Source organism: Pistacia vera, unplaced genomic scaffold (genome assembly GCF_008641045.1).
Source record: "Pistacia vera cultivar Batoury unplaced genomic scaffold, PisVer_v2 Contig734, whole genome shotgun sequence".
In the NCBI taxonomy this organism is placed as follows: domain Eukaryota; kingdom Viridiplantae; phylum Streptophyta; class Magnoliopsida; order Sapindales; family Anacardiaceae; genus Pistacia; species Pistacia vera.
The window spans coordinates 226,843-242,219 of record NW_022196595.1 but is presented as its reverse complement, the minus strand read 5'-3'; the positions used below and the strand labels follow the sequence as shown (position 1 = coordinate 242,219).

Below are 15,377 nucleotides of genomic sequence, written 5' to 3'. Positions count from 1 at the left end.
CGGTTTCGGCTCTGGTTCCAAATTTCAAGGAACCGTCGGTTCCGGTTCCTTCAAAAAGTGCAGAGTACCCGAAACCGAACACCCCTACCGGTCGGTATACCAACCAGAACGCCCCACCTTCGGGCATCATCATCATGGTCGGGACACCCTCGCACTCATTCCCAACATCTGCCTCAGCCCCACTCGAACCACTTGACTGCGACTCAGACATCCCTAAACCTATTCACTCTACCTGATCGACTGACCTACTTCTTTCAAACCTATCTGCTTGCTCACCACTTGTCCTTCACGACCGACTGACCCACCTCCTTCAAACTTAACTGCTTATCACCACTCGCCCCTCACCACCGACCGACCAACTCTATTCAAGCCCACCGCTTGCCCTGGCAAGCTGACCGATCTATTCTCTTAAAAATTATCACCAACTGACCACCGCTCACTCCAACCGACCCATGCCATTCAAACCTATCACCGCTCACCTCGACTGACCGACCTATTCTCTTTAAAACCTTGTACTAATAGCTCACTGCTTGCCCTGAACGGCTGATCGATCTGTTTTCTTAAAACCAACCACTGCCTGATCGACGCTCGCCCCAAACCACAGTGAACCGGCAAGACCTTTTTCGATTCAACCAGAATTTCAAGCTCCGTTCAACCAGAGTTTTAAGCTTTTTTAGAGTAAAACCTCTTCTCGAAACTTTTCAAAATCTTTCAAAAAGAGAAATACGATTGAATCCAACTCTAAATCTACCGGAACTTAACGTACACAAAAGAAAAAGAGGAAAAACAAAGCAGCAAACAAACGGTACAAAAGTATAGTGTTTATCGTGAATGAAGCTGGAATCTACAAAAGAGGATCACCGTTACTGAAGGAAGGAAACAAAAGAGAAAAGGAGAAAATTAAAGAAAACTGGAGAAAATACACAAAATAAAGGTGAACAGTCTGCTCCCTCGCTTTTATAGAAGAAGCTTGACAGAGGGAGACACGTGGCGGCCCCCAATTGGTTATGGGACAGAGTGATTCTTCGTTTTTCTGCCCCAAACAAAGACCAAATCACCATCGTACACGTGGAGGAGATCTGTGAAACCTAGGAAATCATAATCTCGTACAAATGCTGCGATGGGTCGTGTATCCTACCTGACTGATTTTGCAAATCCAACCACCAAATTGCATGCGACAAAGCCAACGAATTTTGTCATTTTATCCATCTATGAGGTCATCCTAACCGGTCAGCCATCCGAAAACCGACAACCTGACTTTTGTCGAGACAAGCACCAACAAAGATGAATGCTACCAACTTACTCGACCATCCTGGATGGTCGATCCAAGAATGCATGGGATGTAAGCGTGCTTATGTCACTTTGCTCGGGCTCGATCAATCCACCCCACGCTGGGCTGAATGGAATCCACTCCGCCAGACACACTGAGCGAATACACCTTCCCAAGGTAACATTCATCCACGCGCTCGATCAGACACACCAAGCGAATATTCCCTCACGAGAACTCGTTCATTCGCATACTCGCTCAGACACACCGACCAAGTACAGCTTTACAAGATACCTATTCAGTTATGTACTTGGTCTGACACACTGTGCGATTATACCTTCACCACAGTTTCCTCATAAACCTGCTCGCTCAGCTCCATACACCGAGGGACGGCACCCCATGGGTCGATTTTAAACTCTCACTCGGTTAAAGGCACCAAGTACCTTCATGACCATGTGCTGCCTCTATTCACCCAGTCTGGCATACCGTAGGTGATAAGAGCTTGAAAACACACATTTAGTTAGTGGTTTTTGGGGATTAATTGTCGAAAATTAGGCTTAATTTGGTAAAGTTGCTTAATATTTTCATAATTGCCTTTTACGGGATCACAGGTGTTTTTGAGTGTTTTTCAGGTTACTAATGCTTAAATGTTATGCTCGGATGAAGAATCATGTTGGCAATGGAATGAGTGACTAGTGAAAACAAACAGATAAGAATCTGAGTTGAATTGAAGAAGTTATGGAAGTTGAAGTAAAGAGAAAACTCTAGATTATGTTCCAGCTTGCGCATGCCTTGGTATTTTGAGAATATCTTGAGCTGTAGAACTTGTATTAAGACGATTCCTAAACCGTTGAAAATCTGATTCAAAGTTCTACATTTCATATGTTTACTACTTTTCCAAATTTCATCGTTATCGGGTTCAAATATCACCATCTCTAAAGGACAGCGGAATGATGCGGGAAGGAGGCCATCAGCTACTGTGCCACGTCACACTTTTTCCACAGTCACAAAACTTTAAAAACGCCTCTCCTTTTTTAGGTAGAAAGCTAAGGTTAAGAGTCCTATCCCTAATAGAATTGAAGGAAATAAAGCCCTAACCTTTGTGGGATATAAAAGGAGGTCTCTTAACATTATTTTGAGGATTCTTTTGGTTGAAAGAAAGGGGGAGAAGTTCGGCTCTTTGGAGATTGGAAATTCCTGCAATTTTGAGTCATCAATTAGAGAAGTTTTTCTACTCTTTCTTATACTCATGTTTATGAATACAATGACTTTTATTACTGAAAGTATGAACTAATTTTATTTTCTAGGGCTAAGATGTAGCCTAATTTTATGAATATGCATTGAATTAATTGTTGCTAATTTTTATTAAGTTTTGTTTTAAGTTTTATTATTGTGCTTAAAGCTTTCAATTCTAAATGGCCCTAGAGTTGAATGATTTTATGGGTTAGGTTGAGATCGAGAGATGAAACCTAATTAGTCTAAGGTAATAAAACCATAGATTGAGCGAACGCTAGAGATAGGTTACCGCGATCTGTGAGGCTCTAGTAAATTCCATAGAACTTAATGATCTCCAATTGCTTAAATCTGATTAGAGATAATTCGGGTTAGTAATTAGGAGTTAATTTGTTAATTGTTTGAGAGAAAGTTAGCGAAATATTAGGGAGTTTGGTCTTTAGAATAAGCTTAATTGGGTTAACGATAATTGTCAATGCATAGGATTAAATTGGTGTGAAATCTATGCCCTAGGTTTAGTCATATTGATTTCCTACTAAAGTGTTAATAAAAGTCGGTTTTTGTTTTGTGTCTAAGTTGTTTTATTTTCCATTGAATCATTCTGAAAATCTGATTGATCAAATAGTAATAGGATAGTTTAATTGGTAATTCATAATAGTAATTCCCTTGGGTTCGATATCCGTATTTTTTACACTGTATTACTTGCATGATTTCGTACACTTGCGAAAATCGACAACAATAGGCCTCACTAACAACTGACACGGCAACGTTCAATCGGTCGACTGAGGAGGCCAACCAGATACACCTCCGAATGCTTAACTTAGAGAGTAGGGGACAAACTGTTAGGGCCAAAAAATGTCCTTGGCCTAAATAGGCCCAAAGACGAAGACACCTTCATCCAGGCTGGAAGCTCGGGCCCAACTCTGACGAGGCCCAAATCAGAGTTCTATAGATGAGGCCCATTCAGTAGGCTTCCTCAGCTCCGCATCGTTTAGACCCAAACCTCTTGATCCTTCAACACCTATTGGGCTTACGATCAACTCGGAGCCCACAGTCACCTACGAAGTATATTCCTACTTGAACTCTGCCAAAGAAGTCAATTACTATCCCAACTCCTCCAAGGTCCGTACCTGGGCACATTCGAATTCCCTTTCCTACTGAGATAAGGGAACCAAAGACTACACCTTTGGAGAAGACTACCATCACAAGGACTCCCAGTCCTACCAGGATTTGGAGATCATGCAGTCACTATTTAAACAGACGCCAGCCCTCTCACAAAGGAGATCGATAGTACACCCTCAGACCCTGAAGTTCCTACTCTTGAGAACTTCACATTACAGCTGTAGTCACAGTCCCAGACTAGACTTTCGGTAACCTTTCTTCTCCCTAGCCTTTACTAAATTAGCCTCATTCAGCCTTGCTGACTTGAGCGTCGGAGTGCCTACGGTAAACACCACCCCGGTGTTTTTTGTCGCTTCACTTTTGTTTCCTTACGGTGTAGGTGCAGCGGATCGCTAGTGGCCTCAACCTCACGGGATCAGTCCCTCTTTCTGTACAGGTAGATTTTTACGTCTACAATCATATTATTCTATTATTTATTGAATTATAGATTTCTTATCATCATATTTGAGGTCCACATATGAGTTACATATTACATAAGTTAAAGTATAAAATTGAAAACTCACAAAGAAACCTGTTATTTTCTTAATTAATTACATGGTGCCGCCTTTAAAAAATTGATTCCCTTAGTATTTTATTTTATTTCAAGCTTAAAAATAATGTATATCTTACCTCACAAATTTTCTTTTTTCATATCATACACTAATTTATCTATTTTATTTTATCAAACTATTATCATTATTTAAAATAAAATCTCATTAAAGATTTTTAACGGATCTATCTGTAATCATAATTTAGTTTTTACTTCTGTTTCTTTACTATTATTATTTTATTTTTTACCTTACACTTGGAATTACTTATTGAAATAAGAAAAAAAAAATTCGTGTTTTAGTAGTAAAATTTTGAATATGGTATTTTCAAATAGTATTTTAAAGAGCTAATTATGTAAATTTCTAAGTCCACGATTGTGGAGATTACTATAACCACTGAAAGACTTTGACTTGGTTATTGTTGCTGATACATTTGACTTATGAGCCTAATAAAGCAAGTGTCTCTATAATATGTTTTTTGACCAAACTCTCTATGAAGACTCTAAGAGCGTTGTCTTGAAGTTAGAGTCTTTATAGTGAATTTGGTCTACAACATTATTAGGTTCATAAGTTTTTATTTCGTAGTCAAGACGTTTTGGTGGATGGTCCAAGTCGTTTAGTCTACTTTCCAAGGCAAGTTGGATGCTAATAATTTTTACTTTTACTTCTATGGTAAGCAACTCATGTGTGGACCTGAAATTGGTGATAATAAATTGAGTATTCATATTAAAAATTAAATTCTCCTGTTTTTTTTTTTAGCCTTATTGAAAAACAATAATGATCTCTTCATCACCAGTTTTTGAAGAACACTTCCCCACCTTCACAGAAACTCTGAAACAAAAGAAATACCCATAAGTTGGTGGAATCAGAAAATTGGATTTATTAGGGTTGAAGGAAAGTTAGAGAAATAAGGGGGCCAAAAAATTTATGTGGTAAAATCGATATATTTAATTTATTAATAAGTAAAATTTTAAAATTTTCCTCGGTGGTCACCGTGGCCCAACAAGCCCTAATGTTGGTCCGCCTGCCTCAGCAACCAAGTCAAAGTCTTTTTGTGGAGGACAGAAAGTTTTTAGTAAATTGTTTATCTTTAATAAGTTTATTTTAATTTTACATTTTCACCTCTCCTAATCAGACACATTATACTTTGTATAATAGACTTTGTATTCAAGCTTTATAAGACTAGTATTACTATTAAGAAAAAATATTTCTTTATATACAATATATTGCTTAGGACCAAATAGAATTTCTGCAATCAGTTTCCAGCAGCGAAGTTTCCATCCTCTTTTTGACTTGATTGGATTCATTTGCGGAGGGTTGAAGTTTCCACCATCAATCACGTCGGCAACAAATTTAACAGAGCTGTCTTCGCCACACTTGGTAAGCATATACATGTAACATAGAAGACCTAACAGATAAAAGCTCTTTTCAAATGGTGGCCAAGATTACCTCCTTCAATAGCGCAAACTAATTGGATCAGGGTTGGTTATTACTAGTGGTCTTTGGTTCTGGGTGCCTTACACTTTTTGAACCAGAACCGACGGTTCCTTAAAATTTGGAACCAAAACCAGAACCGACAGTTCCGATTCCTAGGTACCCAAAACCAGAACCTATAATAACAGTTCCAGTTCCGGTTCTGGGTACCCTGTAAAATTTATAACCCCCCAAAAATTTTTAAAATGGCAAGAAAACCCTTAAAAACTTACAAATACCCCCCCTCCCCCCCACTTGGCACTTGTTAACAAAAATAAAATTACAAATTATAAATTCAAAATTACAAACTCCATTACTTTGTAAAGGTAAATTCTCAAAAGTCAAACCAACTTACTTTAAATATTATAAAATATAAATATAAATATATTTACATTACTTTTTCTACAAAAGTTTTTATTAAACCCACTAATCTTTAATTTTATTTTATATTAGTTTCGGTTCCTGGTTCCTAGTTCCGGTTCCAAAAATTTGGAATCGAAACCTACCCGTTGACGGTCGGTTCTAGGTAGGAACCGGAACCAAACCCTGGGTACCCACAGGTTCCGATTCCAACAGGTTCTTTTGAACACCCCAAGTTATTACCGTCCATCAAATGAGTTCCCCATCTCGGACATAAGTTTTACTCTCTTCACTCACATTATTTGTGCTTATGCTGCTGTGAATTCCACCTCCTACCAATTCTCTTAACATTTCTCCACCTTGACACATACTGTCAAACAAAAGAACTCATCGGTCACCACACTGCTAAAAATAAAGAAAACCAAAACACATGAATTTTAAAGTAGTTCGGCTGAATCAATTTAGCCTATCTCTACTATCCACTAAGCAAAAGCTTACAATTTTGCAAGAGAAAAATTGCAAATTCCTTACACTATCCTAAAAAGCCTAATTACACACTTAATGATAGCCCATTATACGTTTTTTTTTTAAATTTTTAATGTCTTTCTTACACTTTTTTTTAGATACTTTAAATGTACAATCTACTAGTCTATTTAAAGGGGAGAGTCCCCTTGCAACTCCCATTTGCCAAGTGATATGTGAATCAAGGCACTATCCCAAGGCAAGTTGGGTATTGAAAATGATAGTAATTTGTAGTGACACTTGACTTTATTAGGTTCACAAGTTTTTATTTCGTAGTCAAGGCATTATGGATGGTCCAAATCGATTGGTCTACTTAATTCCCAAGGCAAGTTGGGTATTGAAGATGATAGTAATTTGTAGTGTCCCTATACTTTTTTAACTAAGGTGTTTATGCCAACTTATGTGCATTTCGACTAATCTTTAGGACAATCCCTATACTTTTACTTACATGATAAACAACTCATGTATGGATCTGAAATTGGTGATAATAAATTAATCTATGATTCAATTAATAATTGAGTAATACGACGAAGAGTCTTTATAGTTAAAGATCAAGGACTCCTATTTTTTCTTGTTAGCCTTATCGGAAAAAATGATGATCTATTCATCACCAGTTTTTTAAGAACACTTCTCCACCTTCATGGAAAATCTGAAACAAAAGAAATACACATAAGTTGGCGGAATCAGAAAATTTCATTTAATGGGGTTGAAGGAAAGTTAGAAAGATAAGGGGGCAAAAAATTATTAAAGATATATTTAATTTATAAGTAAAATTTCAAAATTTTCCTCGGTCGTCACCATGGCCGGGCCAACAAGCCATAATGTTGGTCCGCCTCAGCAACCAAGTCAAAGTCTTTTTGTGCGGGCAGAAATTTTTAATGTCTCCGTTTAGAAATTTTCATTACTAATCTTAAATGATTTGGTCACCATAAAGACTTTTGCTTTCCATTTTGTGATGTAGCATTTGCTAATGTTGAAGTTTCCACCTTCAATCATGGCCGCAACAAATTTAACAGAGCCTTCTTCGCCACACTTGATAAACATATACAAGTAACAAGGCTAAAAGATAAAAAGTTCTTTCAAATGGTGGCCAAGATTATCAACATTGTTATTTTCTATATTTTCTTCTCTACACCATTGCGCCCTTCAGTAGCGCAAACCAATTGGATCAGGGTTGGTTATTACCGTCCATCAAATGAGTTCCCGATCTCGGACATAAATTTTACTCTCTTCACTCACATAATTTGTGCTTTTGCTGCTGTGAATTCCACCTCCTACCAACTCTCTTTATCGCCAGCTGACCAAGAACATTTCTCCACCTTCACACATACTGTCAAACAAAACAACTCATCGGTCACCACATTGCTATCTATTGGGGGTGAAAACGGAAATAATTCTACCTTTTCTTCCATGGTAAGCAATCCTTCTCTCAGAAAATCCTTCATCGATTCCTCGATAAAAATAGCGAGACTTTACAGTTTTCAAGGCCTAGATTTCGCTTGGCAATATCCAGCCACAAGCGGTGATATGTTCAATATGGGAGTTCTGTTTAAAGAGTGGAGGGCTGCCGTTGATTTAGAGGCAAGAAACTCGAAATACTCGCAACTGATCTTGACAGCAAAAGTTAGATATTCAACATTGGTATCTTTACAAGGTTACCCTGTACAGATGATACAACAGAATTTGAATTGGGTCCATGTTGTTTCTAGTAATTACACCCAACCTCTTTCGACCAACCTTACGAGCGCTCATGCAGCTTTGTATGACCCAAGTAGTTATCTTAATACGGATTATGGCATAAGGGATTGGATCACTGGAGGATTATCAGCTAATAAATTGGTTTTGAGTTTGCCTTTCTATGGCTTCGCGTGGACGCTTGAGAACCCTATAAACAATGGTATTGGTGCGCCAGCAAAGGGACCAGCTGTTGATGGAACTGGATTTCTTACATACAAAGAAATCAAGAATTACGCAAAGCGAAATGGTCCGGATGTTCATGTTTTGTACAACTCAACTAATGTGGTTAATTACTGGACAAAGGGAACAACTTGGATTGGGTTTGATGATGTTGAAGCTGTTAGGGGTAAGGTTGCTTATGCCCAAAAGAAGAAGCTACTTGGCTACTCTGTATGGGAGGTTTCCTATGATGATAATTGGGTACTTTCTCGAGCTGCAGGTAAGTAGAATTAATGCTTCGCTCTCAGCACGAATTGATTATTTCCTCTAGTTGATTAAGCATGCTCATGATAAAATTAATATCAAAATATCCTGGCTAAAGAATTATAACATATATTGCAATGTAGTTAATTATAACATTTTGAGCATTTTCCAGCTGCGGTGCGTATTAATGATTCTTCGGTTCAAGAGGATAGTAAACAGGGGCAACATAAGAGAAGTTTGTCAGTAATCCTTTTGTCTACTGCAGCAGCTGTTATTCTTCTACTAGGAATATTTGTAGTGTGTTTCTGCTGGAGGAAAAAGCTCATATTAAAATGTAAGTTTTAATTTTCACAATTTGTATGAGTTAATGTTTCATTTAAAACTTTTTGATGATTAAATTGTCTTATCACAATGAATAAGGAAGTTAACAAATTTATTTCTTCGTTTTTATTTTTTGGTTAACAGGGACGGTGGACTCCACTAAACAACCCAAAGATAAAGTAATTACAGGAGTAGGAGGTGTAGATTTTAATAGCAATATTCCTGATCTTGTAGAATATACTTTGGCTGATATTGAGGCAGCTACCAACGGATTTTCAATTAAACAAAAGCTTGGACAGGGTGGATATGGCCCTGTTTACAAGGTACACTACCTTATTAGGATTTTTATAATGTTAAGAACAACACTTTTCATGTGCTTAACTCTTTATTCTTTAATTTAATGTAATTTTCGCAGGGCCTGGTTTTAATTTAACTTTTTAAGGAATAGAAAATGGTAGAGTTATAGTTTGTATATTGCTAGGGTGTACTACCAAGTGGACAGGAAATAGCTGTGAAGAAACTTGCACAAACCTCCTCTCAAGGATATGAGGAATTCAAGAATGAGGTTACGCTTACAGCAAGGCTACAACATGTAAATCTTGTTCGAGTTTTGGGGTTTTGCATTGATAAAGAAGAAAAGATACTTGTCTACGAATACATGCCCAACAAAAGCTTAGACTATTACCTTTTTGGTCAGAATTTTATTTGCAATTTTATGCTTTTGTTTTAGCTATTTTTTTGCTTTAAAGACTGATGGTTCATTATTACATTTATATATACAGATCCTGTTAGACTATATATTTTGGATTGGGAAAAACGTATTCAAATAATTGAAGGGATTACTCAAGGGCTTGTGTATCTTCAAGAATACTCAAGATTGACTATTATTCATCGAGATATAAAAGTTAGTAATGTCTTACTAGATAGAGATATGAAGGCAAAAATATCAGATTTTGGTATGGCTAGAATATTTACAAAAGATGATCTTGAAGTAAACACAGACCGTATTGTCGGAACACTGTAAGTATCACTACTCTTAATGCTATATTATTGTCTCAAGATTTTGCTTGTTTTATATAACTAATAACTTTGTCATTGTTTTGTAATAATCCGACACAGTGGTTATGTTCCTCCTGAATATGTTAGAAGAGGTATATACTCAACTAAATCCGATGTTTATAGTTTTGGAGTTCTACTTCTACAGATCATAAGTGGCAAAAGGATTTCCCATTTATATGGTCCAAGTGAAAGTTTGACCCTTCTGGACTATGTAAGTTAATTTGGTTAGAAGCTGGTTTTAAGATCTATGGATGAAAAGTATTCAGGTTTTAGCACTAAAATAAATTATTTTATAATTTTCAGGCATATGAGCTATGGATTAATGGTAAAGCCATGGAATTTATGGATGAATCACTAGATGATACATCTTCGTCATGTAAATTAGTGAGATGCTTGCATATAGCTCTCTTATGTGTCCAAGAAAACCCGAGTGATAGACCGTCTATGTTGGAAATTTTCACTATGCTCAAAACTGAAACTATAGACATGATGATTCCAAAGAAGCCTGCTTTCTCGAAACGCAGTGGAAGAAACAAATCCGTAGTGCAGTTGGAAGGTCATTCAGGGAGCACTTCATCAATTAATGATGTCACAATTACAAATTTGGCAGCTAGATGAATTGCAGAATGCACCTTAAGAAATTGAAAATGTGTATACCTGGAATTCTTGCAAGCTAGACATGTTTCATAGGTGTAGTTTTGTAATACTCAGTTCATCAATTAATTTCCAACCAAAAATTATTTCAGAAGCCTGCTTTCTCAAAAGAAGCTGATTAAGATGAACAAAGTAGATGGACATTTAATGATGCAACTGTTTCAGAAGTTGTAGTTAGATGATTATAGGCTTTTGCAATACCAAACGCGGTGATTCTGTTCGCTTGAAGACAATATTGACTTCACAAATGTTCAATTAAATTGTATGCAATTTTTTTTCAATTGGGTTAATAATAGTACTGATGATCTCTATGATCGGTAAATAATTAAAAATCACTAAAATAAGAGATTGAAATTATGTTGATGCTTTTTTTAAGTCCTTTCTTTGCAGAAACTCCAATCATGTATAATATGGCTAGCTTAGTTACGTTAAGCTGTCATCTTACATCCTTAGGTATTTGCTAAATTGTAAATCAAATAAAAGGGTTAAATTAAAATATTTTTTTTCTTCATGTTTTAAATTGTTTGGGAATTTTAAGAATGATTATTTGAAACTATGCCTTAGTGGCATGTTAGTGTTTGAATCCAAAAATTACTGATGAAGTACTTCAAACTATGAACTCAATAAAACACTAAAAAGGGTGAATCCAAGCTCAATCCGAAGTTATTTATTATGATTTAAATAATGTGTTGATGCTTGATTTTGACACCAATCAATTGTCACGTGCGCAGCGTTGATTGGTCAAGAAGCACACGTGAGTACGAATATAGAAAGCGAAATAAATGCAAAGAGAGTTTTTAAAGTGGTTCGGATGCTAAGGTAGCAAGTCCTACGTCCACTGATTTGTATTGATATTGATAGTGTGGGTCAGGTCGCAACAGCGGACTGACTTTTAAAAGATTTGGAAAAAGTAAATGTGTTGTTTACAGGAGAGAGATTTTCTCAGTGTAAAAATGGCCGAATCCCCTTAATGAAGGGGTCTTCTTCATTTTATATCAAACTGAAGCGTGTAATCATCATTAAATCCATGGGTTGGTGTGATTGTCAGGATATAATCCGGCTTTATGTCCCATTGCTCTCTTCCCAAGCTGATTTTGCACGATTTATTGCAGGGGAAAGGGACACGTGTGAGCTCCATATCATTTGGCAGGTCTGACGTGTGCTTGTTGCTCTAACGGGAGCAGGTCACTCCTCACGTGACTTTCCCACGTCAGCCCTTATTTTCCCAGGCATAACAGAAGCCCCCTAGTTTTTAAGGTTTGAGGATCGAACCTTGGAAACTAAGTCATGCCGCGATTGGAGGTTCTGGTCGCTCCGACCTAAATGGGATGAGCTCGGCACAGGGCCTTTGGCGAACACGACCTCGCGCAATTCCTCACCTAAGCGACCTGACAATCTTCATCCTAGCGACCTGGATTCGTCGGACGCTCATTTTTGTACCTTAGGGTCAGGGATTCAATGAACCTGGTTCTACGCTATCAGGCGCTCTGCATGCGCTAAAGCGTTTGTCAGGCACATTAAATGCGTTGTGTGCTGACCCGACACCGTTTTGACAGTATTAGTTGTGCAACGCATTTGAAACGACGACTCTTATCACGGCATTTAATGCGACGTGGGGCACATTAAATGCGGGGAGAGAGAGGAGGCTGTCGTTTCGGTTCCGAGAAGTGGTAACTGTCGATTCACAATCCATATTAAAAACTAAATTTTCAGATGAGGTCACGAAAATCCTTTGCTTCGAGTGACAAGCCTTTGCAAACCAGAAACATTCTTTTCCGATCGGGCTTCTCAGGCAACTGAAACAAGTTTCGGCCTCGGTTACTTATCCCATAAGGTAAGATTCTCCTTTCTCTCTTTTTTTTTTTTTTTTTTTTTTTTTTTTTTTGCATTTGTTTGGTTGGGCGATGGTGTTGGGTTTCCCGGTGTTTCACCAGGGACGTGACGCCGTTATTGGATTCGAGCCGTGGATGGCGGCTCGAGTTACTGTTAGGGTTTAAGGGATTTGTCCCATGCCGCCGCGCGGGACATGCGATGGCTAAAATGACCTGTCTATTGATGTTGCAGACTCCAGAATGGAACCGTCAACATCTAGACCCGAGGAAGGAGCCAGCTCGTCCTCGCGGGAAGTTCCCGAGGACGCATCCCTTGATGTCTTCTCGGTTCTCACCCCAGAGGAATTCGATAGGATAAAAAAGCAGTTTGACGTCCGCGCGAAGGTGTTCCTCGACCATACCAGGTCGTCACAGCGCCCCTTTGATGGCCTTGCCGCGATCTCCGAAGAGATCTTCAAGGGTGGAGGGAGGATTCCCCTCCATCCTTTCATCAGGTCGATCCTGGATCATTTCGGGATCACACCGATGCAGCTGACGCCAAACGCGTATGTCATCGCTGTCGCTATGTACATCGTGTGCTGCGAGAGCGGCTTGGGCGAGCCAACGGCGGTGGAGCTCGGCGTCGCCTACTACCTTAAGAAGAGTAGGGACAAGGATTCATACTATCTATCTCGGCGACCTACCATTGCCGCGGGGATACATAGCTATCCCAGCGATGCGGGGGCCTACGAGACAAAGTTCTTCTTCTTCTGTTATGACGGCTACTGCCGTTTTCAGGAACCAAGTAGGTTCTTCTTCGTTGGGTTCATTGTCTGCTCGCATGATTTATAATAACGACATGCTTTTTCCTTTTGCAGTTAATAGAACGACTAGACAAGCCTTACTCGCCGACCCAGATAGACTCGTATCTTTTGGAGTACTGGACGAGGAGAGCCGGGACGCGAGGAAGCTTGTGACAACCGCGAACTTGCGGAAGTACGGTTTTTTCAGCAACAAAGCGTCTTTAGAACCCTTGGAAGGTAAGTTACGTCGATCCCTGTCATGGTCGCGGAGCAATTTTGTTTACTAACGAACTTAAATGCAGAAACTATGCCCCCAAAGGAGTCTGAGCAGCCTCGCCGAGCACCATTCGTCTTCCCTCGATTGAGGAGAGAGAGAGCGGTCGAAACTGCTCGTCCTATTCCGGCACAGTCGGTGCGAACAGTCGCGCCTCCCTAGCCCCGTCCTGTGCAAGAAGTGACCAGGACAGAATAGGTCGCTCAGGCACCATCTGCTCGCCTAAGGCGGAAGGCTCCGGCCCAGAGGTCGAAGAAGAGGAAGCAGATTCAGGCCGAAGAGTCGAAGACTGAATTTGAGGAAGAGCCTTTGAGGTCGCGATAGGAATCAAGGAGGTCGGGCAAGGAGCCCGTGAGCGAGGCGGTCGCTGCCGGCAAGGCGAAGGACGCACCAGTGCTAGACTCATTGGGGAGTCTACCCGAATACCTGCAGCCGATAGTCTATGGTCTGCTCGAGTGCGAGCTATCGGAGTCATACGACGAGTTTGCTGATACGGGCGACGACTTGATGACCACGTCGTTCCAGCATCTAAGCAAGGTAAACGAGCTGTATTTGAAACTTCATTATGATTTATTTCTAACTCATATCTTGCTCGCAGGCGTTGCTTGCGATGAGGATGTCTATGGAGAAGACACGGCTGGGGGCCGCAAAGGGGACAAGCGACCTGAAGGAAGAGGTCGTGAAGCTGAAGCAGAGCTTGGAGTCCGTCGAAGCGGAAAGAACACAGGTGTTCGAAGCGGCGAATAGGTATCTGAACCAAAAGGACGCTGCTTTACGAACAGTGGACTTCCAAAAGACGGAGCTCGATCGACGTGCGGAGGAAGTTAAGGAACTTCAAAGGACAACCGCCAGGCTCTCTAAGGAGGTCGGAGAGAAGGACCAGGAGATCCAGACGACCTTCGCACGGGCTCAGCGAGCTGAACAAGAGAGGGAGGCCTCTGAACAGGAAAGGCAAGCTCTTGAGGCCGAACTCCAAGAGAGTCGGGAGAGAATCGCTTCTTTGACTGAAGAAATGCGGAATCAGTCAGAGGAGCTGGAGGAAAAGGCCGCAGACTAGGCAATCGGGTCTATTTACTCCCTGCGAGCAAAGAACCCGGATCTGGACATGTCCGACCTCCCGGACGGTTGGCAAGAGGCCTTGCGAATTCTGGCGGAAGAAGATGATCAAGTAGTAGCTGCCACCCGATGATCCGACCAGGCAGAGAGCTCTGGTCCTGCTTCGAAGGATCCCCCCGACCAGCCGTGATGTAATGAGTCTGGACCCCATTGAGATTGGGTCTTAACTTTTTGTTTGTACATAAATGAAGATACATTCTTTTCAATTGCAGTTCGCTTTTTCATATATATGTACAATTTACAATTGTGATTTACATAGGCAATTACACACAAATTCTTACATGCGAACAGAACACATGCGAACTGTTTCGAGCGAACAAAGTAATACTTAACATTAAAGAAATTAACAAAAATGGAGAGCTGAGTTCGGGATTACTGATAGTATGGCTGGAGGTGCTCGGCATTCCAAGCTCGGGGTACTTTGGAGCCGTTCAATCTTTTGAGGTGGTAAGTCCCTAGTCTGATTACTTTGTCGACCCGGTACACACCTTCCCAGTTAGGTCCTAGTACCCCCGCACTTGGCTCTCTGGTCCCGAGAAGAACTTCCTTTAGCACAAGGTCTCCGACTTGGAAGTCTCTTCGCTTGACCTTTGAGTCGAAGAACCTCTTTGCGCG

The 15,377-nt window shown here is 40.0% G+C and overlaps 1 protein-coding gene across 1 annotated transcript; it reads left to right on the top strand.

Moving 5' to 3' along the window:
- Nucleotides 1-7,527: 7,527 nt before the first annotated feature.
- LOC116115240 (cysteine-rich receptor-like protein kinase 19) lies at nt 7,528-11,048 on the top strand. Its single transcript, XM_031401397.1, has 7 exons — nt 7,528-8,740; nt 8,897-9,058; nt 9,190-9,368; nt 9,527-9,737; nt 9,828-10,065; nt 10,165-10,315; nt 10,408-11,048. The coding sequence occupies exons 1-7, from the start codon at nt 7,648-7,650 to the stop codon at nt 10,720-10,722; spliced, it is 2,349 nt and encodes a 782-aa protein (XP_031257257.1). The 5' UTR covers nt 7,528-7,647; the 3' UTR covers nt 10,723-11,048.
- Nucleotides 11,049-15,377: the final 4,329 nt, after the last annotated feature.

Coding starts and splice junctions, on each gene's coding strand:
- LOC116115240 (XM_031401397.1), top strand. CDS start 7,648: ATGGTGGCCAAGATTATCAACATTGTTATTTTCTATATTTTCTTCTCT. Junction 8,741..8,896: donor GGTACTTTCTCGAGCTGCAG/GTAAGTAGAATT, acceptor AGCATTTTCCAG/CTGCGGTGCGTATTAATGAT. Junction 9,738..9,827: donor CTTAGACTATTACCTTTTTG/GTCAGAATTTTA, acceptor TTATATATACAG/ATCCTGTTAGACTATATATT.